Genomic DNA, 13,423 nt, shown 5'->3' with positions numbered 1-13,423 from the left:
CCAATAGAATCTGGACCTTCTGTTGATAGACCCGCCCCACACATACGCAAACCGGCATTTGATTTGATTTGATTGGCTATAAGTGTGTTTTGGTAGTCGGCCCGTCTCCTTTTCCAACGCGTTTTTCAAACATTGTGGACTCCGCCTTTAATATGATATTTGAAGCAATATAAAACTTCTTTGTATGATACGTATAATTGTATGAATGTATAATAATTTCTACCTCGGCTTATATTTTTTGTAAATATTCGTGCTTAGACTCGTGCCAATGGGAGAGTAAAAGGCACACTGAATCCAACTTTAGTCTTTGGGCGCCCCCTAGCAATAGCAGTCAATATTGCACTTAAGTGAAATGAAAGTAAAAGTGGCCAATGTATCTTCTGGTTAGATATAAAATTTTTATAGCCAGTAAGATATGTAAAAATGGTTGGAAAATTACAGTTAAGGTAAAATAAAATATTGTTACTGTGTCAAAAGATGTTAGCAAATATTATTGCATTTATTTGTATGTAAATATTTTAAAACAAAAGTAAACATTTGTTCTTACATAGATTAAAATAATAAAGTGGAGACTTTATTAGAATAATTTTCTGAAGTAACTTTGACAAACAAACATCAGAAAGAGTTAATGGTTTTAATGTGCAGATTTAATACACACAAGAAAAATGAGAAAAAGAAATGGTCATCATGCAGGAAGTTTCATATTTGAAGTTATTTTTATACTCATGAAAGATCTACAGTGTGTGATCAATGATCAAATAGGAATTGAACGATCAATTGTATGTTCAAGCCTTTGCATAAAAGCGTTACATAAATGAATTAGCAAATTATATCATAGAGCTCAAACCTGTGACATGACAATATTATTAGTAGAATCTCTGTCTCATTTATTTTGTTACAGCACACAGTTTCACTCTTGAGCTTGATTTATAAATGTAAAACCCAGGATAGAGAGGTTGAGTGAATGTGGTCTGGACTTTGTGGATGAGGGTCATTGTGTCAGAGACGCTGTAGAAGGACAGAGATCCTGCACTGTGATCCACATACACTCCTATTCTAGAAGATTTGGACACTTCAGGGAGTTTAGTTCCATTGTTATTGTGGCAGAATGCACAACCAGAGTCAGGGAAGTACAAACACCAGGACTGATCATTATATCCAAACACACACTTATCACCCCCTCCCTTCCTGTTAATGCTCTTATATGACACTGATAAACCAACCCAACCACTCAACTCAACCTCCCAGTAACAGCGTCCACTCACACTCTCACTACACAACACCTGAGGTTCATCAAATCTATCTGGATGATCAGGATACGGCTGGACTGTGCCAGTGTTAGTAACCACTCTGTTCCCCTCAGACAGACAGAGATGTTTACTTATTGTGTTTGAATCCAGTGTCAGCTGGTGGGAATCTGAGTAAAATAAAGCAAATAATAATTTTGATAGAAATATAAAAACTTAAGATTGGTTAAAATAGAACATTCTCTCTCTGTACACACTATATGGACAAAAGTATTGGGACGCCTGACCATTACACCAACAGGGACTTCAATGACACTGCATTCAAGTATATTTGACTTTAATATGGAGTTGATATTTACTTCTTGAATGGCTTTCCACAAGATTTTGGAGCGTTTATTTGGGAATTTGTGCCCAGTCATTCTGTAGCACATTTATAAAGTCAGGCACGGATGTTGCATAGGCTTTGATGATAACCTCCATTCCAGCTCTTCACAAAGGTGTTCGCATCTTACCCATCTGACAGCCAAACAGAGAAGTGTCATTCATCACTCCACAGAACATATTTTCACTGCTCCACAGTCAGTGAAGGTGGGCTTTACACCACTCCTCCTGATGCTTGGAATTGGACTTGGTGACTTGAGACTTGCAGCTGCTGGCTATGGAAACCCATTCCACAAAGCCACTGCTGTGCAGTTTTTGCACTTATAATGCCAGTGAACTTTTGGAAGTCTTCAGCTAAAGAATCAGCACAGCACTGGCTATTTAGAGTCGTAGACACTGCTTGTGCGTTTCGTGGCTAAGTTGCTGTGCCTAAATGCTTCCACTTTCGAGTAATACCAGTTGACCATGAAACACCAGGAATAAAATTTTGCAAATTGCAAATGTGGCATCACATCACAGTACCATTTTGCTTCAGTGATGTTTGAAAAGGTGCATATTATACCTTTATAATTGTCACAATGGGTCTGATTGAAACACCTGAAATTTATAATTAAGTGGTGTGCCCCAATACTTTCTTCCATATAGTGCATATGCTAATAGTAACTTACATTGAAGAAACTCCTCCCTGATCTTGGGTTCAGGCACAGGAAAAATCATTATGTGTTTCACTATGGAAAATAAACATTGTATTGTAAATATTGGCAATTGTAATTTTAATATTTTAGATATATTTTCATTGCATTTCAACATCATAATGTAATAAAGAGTGAAGACCAAATAAATGACATTTTACCCCTATGAGATATCTTATCTATCTCTTCCTTGCAGAAATCCTCCAGTTTCTCTCTCAGATAAGACAAAGATTTTTCTACATCATCAAAAGAGAGGACAAAACTGACAGTGATGTTGAGTAAGTCTGTAGATCCAGGAGGAACAGAGAGAGACTGGAAACTCTACACAAACACAAATAGAAAATCTTTTTAAAGCATGCCCAACTCTTCCTAAAGACCACTGTCCTGTTTTTACCTGGAGGAAATGGATGTGATCATCTGTGTGTGAAAGCTGCTCCAGCTCAGCGTCTCTCCTCCTCAGATCATCAATCTCCTGCTCCAGTCGCTTCAAGAGTCCTTCAGCTTCACTCACTGCAGTCTTTTCCTGATCTCTGATCAGCTGTGTCACCTCAGATCGTCTTCTCTCAATGGATGTGATCAGTTGAGTAAAGATCCTCTCAGTGTCGTCCACTGCTGTCTGTGCAGAGCGCTGTTAGGACACACAGAGAGAGGAGCATTAGAATCAGCAGCATTCACTCAGCTCTTACTGGTACATCACACAGTCTGTTACACACAGTGAACTTCAGTCAAAGTCATCCAGCACTGAACTCCTCACTGACTGATTGGATGAGAGTCTTAACTGAGTCTGAAACAGATCTGAAACAGCAGACATCAGTTGTTCTTCTGATCAAAACTCACCTTATGAGTCTCCACAGCATCTCTCAGCTCCTGAAGCTTCTTCTGACTCTCCTGGATTCTCTCTTGGAATTTTTTCTGTGTCTCCTTCAGTTGTTTCTGTAGGGATTTTTTTTAAGGGAAACACAAGGAAACTTTTATAATGAAGCAGAACTGGTAGTCTTAGCATAATAATCTGTGTTGTCATACCTGTTTCTCTGTTCTCTCTTCTTTAGCTGATATAGTATCATGATTTTTGTGCTTGTCTGCCATACACAGATAACATATACAGAGTTGATCAGTACGACAGTAAATCTCAAGGGGTTTTTCATGTTGAGGGCAGATCATCTCCTGAAGTCGTCCAGTGGCATCTACCAGGTTGTGCTTCTTGCCTTTGAATAAATTCTCATGTTGTTCAAGATGATTTTGACAATAAGAGTTCAGACACACCAGACAGGACTTGACAGCTTTGTGTTTTCTCTCAGTACAGACGTCACACTCCACATCTCCAGGTTCAGCATAACAGTGATCAGGACGAGCAGCTTGTAGTTTTGTCTTCTTCAGTTTCTCCACCACTTCAGCCAGCATGATGTTTTTACCTAAAACAGGTCTTGTAGTGAAGGTCTGTCTGCACTGAGGGCAGCTGTAGTCTCTCTTCTGATCATCCTGATCCCAGCAGTCTGTAATACAGCTCATACAGTAACTGTGTCCACAGTTAATGGCCACTGGATCCTTCAGTAGATCCAGACAGATTGAACAGCTGAATTGATCCTGAGATACTGAAATAGAGGCTTCTGCCATTTTACTGTATGAAGACAAAGATAGAGAAGTACATACAGTGCTCCGATCGACAGCCGGTTACTTTCGTTTTTCCTAAACTCAAGCATTTCCTTGTTGCGCAACTTGCTGCCAGTTAGCCTACATAATAAACACTTCTTACAAAAGTCCACTAGATGGCAGTTTTAAAGTCAACACAACAGTTTGAGAGAATACAAATCTTGTTCAATAAAAAAATGTGTTGTTACCGTAAATGTATATTCTTCCATATCTTATTCATATTTTATTTATGTGACCCTGGCTGTACAAACCCAGCTAAAGTATTTTTATGATTAACTGTTATAAAATCATCCTACATAATGCAAAGAACATTCTGTGAAAATATTTTTATATATCGACAGAGTAAAATTAAAGGACCAGGAATGCCCACCCCAGGTCTACAGTGTCTGGGTCTGCGTAAGAAAGAGAGACAGAGTCAGTATATGGTTTGAGGACTGAGACGTGAAAGGAGGATGAGATCCGATATTGAGGAGGTAGGTTGAGCCGGTAAGTCACTGCATTCAGCTGTCTCAGAACGGTGAAGGAGCAGATGTATCAGGAACTCAGCTTACAGCAGGACTGGCGGAGGCGGATGTCCCTGGTGGATAACCAAATCTTCTGCCCTGGTTGATACTGGGGAGGATCAGAACGATGACAGTTAGCTTGTTCTTCATGCCTCCGCAAAGCCTGTTGGAGGTGCATGTAGGCCGAGTCCCAAACCCTCTCGCTCTGATGGAACCAGTAATCGACAGCTTGAACTGCCGAAGGCTCATCTGACCAGGGGAAAAGAGGAGGTTGATAACCCAGAATACCTTGAAAAGGAGTGAGTCCAGTTGTGTATTGAGGAAGGGAATTCTGGGCGTATTCAGCCCAAGGGAGATAGCAGCTCCAGCTGTCCTGGTACTGGTGGCAGTATGTATGCAGGTAGCATCCGATCTCCTGGATCTTTTGCTCAGTCTGGCCGTTGGTTTGAGGATGGTATCCCGATGATAAACTGACTGTTACTCCAAGGAGTTTAAAAAAGGATCAACACAGTGTCCTCTGCAATGCCGAAGTTACGGAACACATTGTTGAAAAGGGCTTCTGCGGTTTCAAAGGCAGTGGGGAGTTTAGGCAGAGGTATGAGTTTACAGCCCTTAGAGAAACGATACACAACCACAAGGATGCAAGTATAGTTATTGGACTTGGATAGATCCGTCATGAAACTGACACCCAGGTGGGACCACGGACGCTGAGGTATAGGAAGTGGTACCAATTTACCCATAGGTAGCTTCCTGGGGGTGTTGGTTATGGCACAGACTGAGCATCCCTGAATGAAGCAAGAGACATCCTGTGCAGGGTTCTAAATTAACTTTTTTGACCACCAGCCAATGTGGCTTGTAACTTTCTAAAGTTACCAGCCAATCCGCATTTCCGCTAGCCAAATTTTTTCCGGTGAGAATAAGAGAAGTGCCACTGAATGCAACAATGATTCGTTTTTTTCTTTCGCGTACATGCGACAATCCTGACAAAACATGACAACATTTTCGTGATCAAACATAAGCTGCTTTCTTCGTTTCTCTGTCGATAGACATAAAGCTTTACTGGGGCACAGCCCCTCTATTTTTGCTGACTTTTTTTGAAAGCCTGCTGTGTGCAAGATGTGTGCAACACTTCTATACAATGTCCTTTGCTGCTTAACCCACTATTCTACAGTGCAACAGGTACTGCGAAAGATAAATATGTATCATGCCTAACATTATTAACATGTTTGGAGGCATAAATGGCATAAAATGTTCGGAAATAATGACAGCAGAGAAATATTTTCTTGATAGCAATGATTAATAACTTATTTTTACAAGAATATTTTAAGAAACCAGTCATTTTATGACTGCTATACTAAATAATCTCAGTCATAGTTACTGCTAACTGTTATGTAAGTTAGTGTCCTAGAGTTAAATATTAGTAAACTAAATATTAATTTCATATCTGAATATACAGAACAGTATAACACATACATCTGTTGATTTTCTCAGCAACAATGCAATTCTGTAGACTTGATAAGAGGTTTTCCTGAGATTTTTCCTAATGTTTTAGACCTGACTGCATGAGGATGTAGTTTGTCTTACTTCCTTTCAACTCATCATCTCTCCTTTCTGCTTCCCTTTCCCTGCACAAAACATTTCTGATGTCCATCTACAGAAGCCAAAAATTATCCAGTCAAAATAAGATTATCATTATTATTTAGAAACGTACTTCTTGTCATGTTTTCATAATTACTCACTCGCGTGGCGTCATCTTTTGAATGCAGTTGTGCACGGATGAAGGCAAAGATGCGCGCGGACATGGATACGTGCGTGTACGCGTCAATGCAACTGCTTCGTCGCTTTTACACGCATAAATTTGTTAACTACATTTCATATAGATCTGTTTTTGCCGCTTTTATATCTGTAAAGGAATACACTAGATAACTGCTAAAATTTAAACTTGAGATTTACACCTGGGCACAAAAGATTTACACTGGGGCACTGCCGAGAACAGAACGTTATGTATCATGCATGCAATGCCTCCTGCATCACCGGCCAAACTGGCTAGTAAGTTTTTATTAACAAAAATTAAGTTTTTTTGTTAATTTAGAACCCTGATCCTGTGTGAGAGAGGGCCACCAGTACCGAAGACTAAGGAGCGACAGGGTGCTTTTGCTACCTGGATGTCCAGAGCCCGGAGCAGAGTGAGCGGAGTTTGGTGCAAAACTGTTCGGGTACAAAGAAAAGGCCTTTCTGGATTTCCGGCAGAGCGAGATGTAGGAATTTTTCTTGATTAATCTGTTAATCTAGGTCCCAGACGATTGGGCAGACAAACACAGCTGGAGGGGGCATAGATGCGGTTAGGTAATTCTCTAATGGAGAGCTATGTACCCCTCAATATTCGTTTTGACAGTTTAATGTGATATTTGAAGCAATATAAAACGTCTTTGTATGATAATTGTAGGCCTATGAATGTTTAATAATTTCTACCTCAGCTTATATTTTTTGTAAATATGCGCTTAGACCAACATGATCTCACAAAGTTCCGTGGCATAGTCACAGAATTTTTTGCTAATTTTTCCGTGGCGTTCTCACGGATCTCCGCGTGTTTCCGTGGCCCTGCCGCGGACTTTCTTTTCCGTGGCGTTCTCGCGGATTGGTTGCTCGGCTGTTTTGTCCTATTTTCTTGCCATTGTCGCTTCGGTTTAGGGTTAGATTTGGTGTTTGCGTTCATGGCCGTAGCTACCATTGAGGACACAGAGGTCATGTCCTTGGTAGTTTTTCTTGAAGTTTTGTTTCATTTTGATTTGAAAATAGCAGACGAAACAATTATCCTTGCATCTACGGACCATCGCCTGAAGTGATGGAAATAACGGCGTTATAAATAAACGTCGTTACTACGGTGTTATTTTTTCAGTAACAAATAATCAAAACATTTCCGTTGTTACTACTGACATTAAAATGTTGCGCGTTAATCTCACTGAAGCGAGTAGATTATCAGACAGGCAATGTTTTTCTCTTCAACTGATGATGATTGACCTGTGTATGTTAGAGGGGGTGGGACAACCACATACCGAATGATGATTGGCTGAATTTCCATTGTTAGCCAACCAGAAGCAGCCTTATGCTGCGTTCCAGGCAACCTGTAACCCGTAAATCACGACTTCAAAACCACGAGTCACGACTCTGAACTGGGAGTACATCGATCTAGTACGAGTTCACGGGTGGGAAGTCACGGGTTTGACTGCCGTTCCAGTGCACTTTCACAGGTAGAAGGTTGTAAAAGCACGGGTTACAGGCTGCCTGGAACACATAGAGTCGTGAGTCGTGGTTTTGAAGTCGTAATTCACGGGCTCAAAAACCTGCCTGGAACGCAGCATGAGTTCAAGTTCATACACTGTATAAACATGCACAGCAGTGCCGTGTTGCCAACTTGATGATGACTTTGTCCCTAGATTTAGCCATTTTTAAACCCCTTAAGCGAAAAAGGACAAATCTAGCGATCTTTTCTGGCGTGGTTGGAGACTGACGCGAGAGCATGTATCATCTCTCCACTCAACGAGCAGTAGGTGCTGCTGCTAGACACTCACAGGCAGCCTGGTCCTCACGTGCAGTCTGGCCGACAGAGCGATGAGCGATGGCAAGTACAACAAGCTCAAAGGTAGCGGTCGCAAACACAAAGTATGATAAGCACTGCTTTTATACCAGAATAGAATGCAAGAAAAGCAAGAATGTTTATGTAACGTGCAACGTATGCTGAGTAAAGAGTCTTTCCATGTCTGTAATTTTGATCTAACAAAGCAAATGAAAATGAAAAGGCTGCAACAAACTAAATTATCATTTGGAAAGCCAGCAAAAGATGAGCAGACAAAGAGAAGGAGGGAAGGGGAGAGTTATGGTTATGCAGCAAATAGCCTACAATATGAGATGCAATACAGCTTAGATTTAAACCTACACTACTGTTCAAAAGTTTAAGGTCACTTGACTTAAATGTTAACTATGATCTTAAAAATCATTTAATCTGAAGGTGCATGGTTAAATGCTTGAAATTACTTTTGTAGACCAAAAATATACCTGTGCCAAACTGACAAATTTTGCTAATAATTTTTAGAAAACCAAAAATGTATTTTTGAAAAAGATGACTTACACTGAATATTGAAGAAAAATCAGCCAATAAGAGCCCATATTATATATAAACTCCTTCCATACTTTTAAAAATTCATCCTAAATTGAAAATTTAAGAAGCTTCTTGAAAAAAAGTGACACAGTTTTGCAGTTTTTAGGCAAAGGGTGACTTACACTTCAGATGATGAAATGTAACCATTGATTTATTTTGGATGCTTTTAGTCACCATCAAAATTCTCACAGACACAGTTACATTTGTGCTTTGTCGTAGTTTGGACGTGTTTATTATTATTCTGTAATATGGAAAAAATATAAATATTTAAAAATTTGGGGTTGTCCTCTGTATTTGAAAAATCCTGGCTACGGCCTTGTTTGCGTTAGTATGTCACTTTAAGAATTGGTTTATACTATTTTTTCTGATGTATTCTTTTATATTTTCTAAACTTTAATCAATTGTCGCCTGGCTTTGGGGTTAGAGTTGTGTTTGGGTAGGGATGTCATTTTATGTAAATCTAACCCTAAACCGAAGCGACAAGGGCAAGAAAATAGGACAAAACAGCCGAGCAACCAATCCGTGAGAATGCCACGGAAAAACGAGCAAAAAATTCTGTGACTCTGCCACGGAAATTTGAGTAAAAAGGCACACTGCACCCAACTTTAGTCTCTGCGCGCCCCCTAGTCTCGCGTAGCCAGACCTTCAATACAGTTTGTGGGCGTGACGTCTGAGGCTGAGACTACGCGCCCCCTAGCAATAGCAGTCAATATTGCACTTAAGTGAAATGAACGTGAAAGTGTCAAAAGTATATTCTGGTCAGAGATACAACTTGTAAAGCTAAGCCAGTAAGAGATATAAAACTTGTGTGGGAAAATTTTTGTTAAGTTAAAATAAAATATAGTTACTGTATCAAAAGGTGTTAGCAAATATTATTGCATTTATTTGCATGTAAATATTTTAAAACAAAAGTAAACATTTCTTCTTACATAGATAATGATAACACTTTACAATAAGGTTCATTAGTTAACATGAACTAATAATGAACTGCATTTATACAGCATTTATTAATCTTTGTTAATGCTAATTTCAACAATTTCTAATACTTTATTAAAATCTTGTTAACTAGTTAATGCACTGTGAACTAACATGAACAAACAATTAAAAGCTTTATTTCTATTAACTAACATTAACAAAGATTAGTAAATACTGTAACAAATGTATTGCTCATGGTTTGTTCCTGTTAGTTAACACATTTAACTAATGTTGTTAACTAATGAACCTTATTGTAAAGTGTTACCAAAATAATAAAGTGAATACTTTAGAATAATTTTCTAAAGAAACTTTGCCAAAACAAACATCAAAAAGTGTGCAGATTTAATACACACAAGAAGTATGAGAAAAAGAAATTTTCATCATGCAGAAAGTTTCATATTTTAAGTAATTTTATACTCATGAAAGATCTTCCGTGTATGATCAATGATCAAGTATGAAATAATGATGTTCAAGACTTTGGATAAAAGCATACATAAATGAATTAGCAAATGATATCATAGAGCTCAAACCTGTGACATGACAATATTATTCATAGAATCTCTGTCTCATTTATTTTGTTACAGCACACAGTTTCACTCTTGAGGCAGAATTATAAATGTAAAACCCAGGATAGAGAGGTTGAGTGAATGTGGTGTTGACTCTGTGGATGAGGGTCATTGTGTCAGAGACGCTGTAGAAGGACAGAGATCCTGCACTGTGATCCACATACACTCCTATTCTAGAAGATCTGGATACTACTGGGAGTTTAGTCTCAATGTTATTGTGACTGAATGAACAACTGGAGTCAGAGCAGTACAAACACCAGGAATGATCATTATATCCAAACCCACAACTCAAACCCTTTCTGTTAATGCTCTTATATGACACTGATATACCAACCCAACCACTCCACTCAACCTCCCAGTAACAGCGTCCACTCACACTCTCTCTACATAACACCTGATTATTAAACTGAAATCTATCTGGATGATCAGGATACTGCTGGACTGTGCCAGGGTAAGTAATCACTCTGTTTCCATCAGACAGACAGAGAAGTTTATGTGTTGTGTTTAAATCCAGTGTCAGCTGGTGGGAATCTGAGTGAAATAAAACAAATAATAACTTTAATAGAAATATGAAAACTTCAGATTGGTTGATGATGTGAAATACAACATTCTCTCTACACCATATGGACAAAAGTATTGGGATGCCTGACCATTACACCAATAGGAACTTCAATGACGTTGCATTCAAGTATATTTGACTTTAATATGGAGTTGGAATTTACTTCTTGAATGGCTTTCCACAAGATTTTGGAGCATTTATTTGGGAATTTGTGCCTAATCATTCTGTAGCACATTTATAAAGTCAGGCACGGATGTTGCATAGGAAGGCTTTGATGATAACCTTTATTCCAGTTCTTCACAAAGGTGTTCGCATCTCACCCATCTGACAGCCAAACAGAGAAGTGTCATTCATCACTCCACAGAACATATTTTCACTGCTCCACAGTCAGTGACGGTGTGCTTTACACCACTCCTTCTGACACTTGGAATTGGACTTGGTGACTTGAGACTTGCAGCTGTTGGCTATGGAAACCCATTCCACAAAGCCACTGCCACACAGTTTTTGCACTTATGTCAGTGAACTTTTGGAAGTCTTCAGCTAAAGAATCAGCACGGCACTGGCTATTTAGAGTCGTAGACACTGCTAGTGCGTTTCGTGGCTAAGTTGCTGTGCCTAAATGCTTCCACTTTCGAGTAATACCAGTTGACCATGAAACATCAGGAATAAAATTTTGCAAACCATCTAATGCAAATGTGGCATCACATCACAGTACCATTTTGCTTCAGTGATGTTTGAAAAGGTGCATATTATACCTTTATAATTGTCACAATGGGTCTGATTGAAACACCTGAATTTAATAATTAAGTGGTGTGTCCCAATACTTTTGTCCATATAGTGCATATAATAATAGTAACTTACAATGAAGAAACTCCTCCCTGATCTTGGGTTCAGGCACAGGAAAAATTGCTATGTGTTTCACTATGGAAAATAAACATTGTATTGTAAATATTGGCAATTGTAATTTTAATATTTTAGATATATTTTCATTGTATTTCAACATCATAATGCATTCTGAAGAGTGAAGACCAAATAAATGACATTTTACCCCTATGAGATATCTTATCTATCTCTTCCTTGCAGAAATCCTCCAGTTTCTCGCTCAGATAAGACAAAGATTTTCCAACATCATCAAAAGAGAGGACAGAACTGACAGTGATGTTGAGCGAGTCTGTAGATCCAGGAGGAACAGAGAGAGACTGGAAACTCTACACAAACACAAATAGAAAATCTTTTTAAAGCATGCCCAACTCTTCCTAAAGACCACTGTCCTGTTTTTACCTGGAGGAAATGGATGTGATCATCTGTGTGTGAAAGCTGCTCCAGCTCAGCGTCTCTCCTCCTCAGATCATCAATCTCCTGCTCCAGTCGCTTCAAGAGTCCTTCAGCTCGACTCACTGCAGTCTTTTCCTGATCTCTGATCAGCTGTGTCACCTCAGATCGTCTGCTCTCAATGGATCGGATCAGTTTAGTGAAGAACCTCTCAGTGTCGTCCACTGCTGTCTGTGCAGAGCGCTGTTAGTACACACAGAGAGAGGAGCATTAGAATCAGCAGCATTCACTCAGCTCTTACTGGTACATCACACAGTCTGTTACACACAGTGAACTTCAGTCAAAGTCATCCAGCACTGAACTCCTCACTGACTGATTGAATGAGAGTCCTAACTGAGTCTGAAACAGATCTGAAACAGCAGACAGCAGTTGTTCTTCTCATCAAAACTCACCTTATGAGTCTCTATAGCATCTCTCAGCTCCTGAAGCTTCTTCTGCCTCTCCTGGATTCTCTCTTGGAATTTTTTCTGTGTCTCCTTCAGTTGTTTCTGTAGGGTAAAATATTTTTAAGGGAAACATAAGGAAACTTCTATAATGAAGTAGAACTGGTAGTCTTAGCATAATTATCTGTGTTGTCATACCAGTTTCTCTGTTTTCTCTTCTTCAGCTGTTATAGTATCATGATTTTTGTGCTTGCCTGCCATACACAGATAACATATACAGAGCTGATCAGTACGACAGTAAAACTCTAACAGTTTCTCATGTTGAGGGCAGATCATCTCCTGAAGTCGTCCAGTGGCATCTATCAGGTTGTGCTTCTTGCCTTTGAATAAATTCTCATGTTGTTCAAGATGATTTTGACAGTAAGAGTTCAGACACACCAGACAGGACTTGACAGCTTTGTGTTTTCTCTCAGTACAGACGTCACACTCCACATCTCCAGCTTCAGCATAACAGTGATCAGGACGAGCAGCTTGTAGTTTTGTCTTCTTCAGTTTCTCCACCACTTCAGCCAGCATGGTGTTTTTACCTAAAACAGGTCTTGTAGTGAAGGTCTGTCTGCACTGAGGGCAGCTGTAGTCTCTCTTCTGATCATCCTGATCCCAGCAGTCTGTAATACAGCTCATACAGTAACTGTGTCCACAGTTAATGGCCACTGGATCCTTCAGTAAATCCAAACAGATTGAACAGCTGAACTGATCCTGAGATACTGAAATAGAGGCTTCTGCCATTTTACCGTATAAAGACAAAGAAAAACAAATACATACAGTGCTCCGATCGACAGCCGGTTACTTTCGTTTTTCCTGAACTCAAGCATTTCCTTGTTGCGCAACTTGCTGCCAGTTAGCCTACATAATAAACACTTCTTACAAAAGTCCACTAGATGGCAGTTTTATAGTCACACAACAGTTTGAGAGA

The 13,423-nt window shown here is 39.3% G+C and overlaps 2 protein-coding genes across 2 annotated transcripts; both read right to left on the bottom strand.

Moving 5' to 3' along the window:
• Positions 1-620: 620 nt before the first annotated feature.
• Positions 621-5,252, bottom strand: LOC141350387 (tripartite motif-containing protein 16-like). The gene is made up of 6 exons (XM_073855473.1): positions 3,344-5,252; positions 3,158-3,253; positions 2,715-2,948; positions 2,482-2,641; positions 2,297-2,356; positions 621-1,417 (listed from the first exon to the last, which is right to left on the bottom strand). Exons 1-6 carry the CDS (start codon positions 3,932-3,934, stop codon positions 888-890), a joined length of 1,671 nt encoding a protein of 556 aa, XP_073711574.1. The 5' UTR covers positions 3,935-5,252; the 3' UTR covers positions 621-887.
• A 2,693-nt stretch (positions 5,253-7,945) lies between these two features.
• Positions 7,946-13,289, bottom strand: LOC129442939 (E3 ubiquitin/ISG15 ligase TRIM25-like). Its single transcript, XM_073855480.1, has 6 exons — positions 12,646-13,289; positions 12,457-12,552; positions 12,014-12,247; positions 11,781-11,940; positions 11,594-11,653; positions 7,946-10,704 (listed from the first exon to the last, which is right to left on the bottom strand). Exons 1-6 carry the CDS (start codon positions 13,234-13,236, stop codon positions 10,178-10,180), a joined length of 1,668 nt encoding a protein of 555 aa, XP_073711581.1. The 5' UTR covers positions 13,237-13,289; the 3' UTR covers positions 7,946-10,177.
• Between the last annotated feature and the right edge of the window lie 134 nt (positions 13,290-13,423).

The sequence above is a fragment of the Misgurnus anguillicaudatus genome, chromosome 2, assembly GCF_027580225.2.
Source record: "Misgurnus anguillicaudatus chromosome 2, ASM2758022v2, whole genome shotgun sequence".
NCBI lineage: Eukaryota > Metazoa > Chordata > Actinopteri > Cypriniformes > Cobitidae > Misgurnus > Misgurnus anguillicaudatus.
Note: the sequence above shows the minus strand (reverse complement) of the source record. Positions and strands in the feature narration are given on the sequence as shown.

Excerpts from the sequence above, each read along its gene's own strand:
- LOC141350387 (XM_073855473.1), bottom strand. The coding sequence starts at position 3,934 with ATGGCAGAAGCCTCTATTTCAGTATCTCAGGATCAATTCAGCTGTTCA. Across the intron at positions 2,949-3,157 it reads ATGCTGTGGAGACTCATAAG|CGCTCTGCACAGACAGCAGT; the intron begins GTGAGTTTTGAT and ends GTGTCCTAACAG. Across the intron at positions 1,418-2,296 it reads CAGGGAGGAGTTTCTTCAAT|ATTCCCACCAGCTGACACTG; the intron begins GTAAGTTACTAT and ends TATTTTACTCAG.
- LOC129442939 (XM_073855480.1), bottom strand. The coding sequence starts at position 13,236 with ATGGCAGAAGCCTCTATTTCAGTATCTCAGGATCAGTTCAGCTGTTCA. Across the intron at positions 11,654-11,780 it reads AGATAAGATATCTCATAGGG|TGAAACACATAGCAATTTTT; the intron begins GTAAAATGTCAT and ends TATTTTCCATAG. Across the intron at positions 10,705-11,593 it reads CAGGGAGGAGTTTCTTCATT|ATTCCCACCAGCTGACACTG; the intron begins GTAAGTTACTAT and ends TATTTCACTCAG.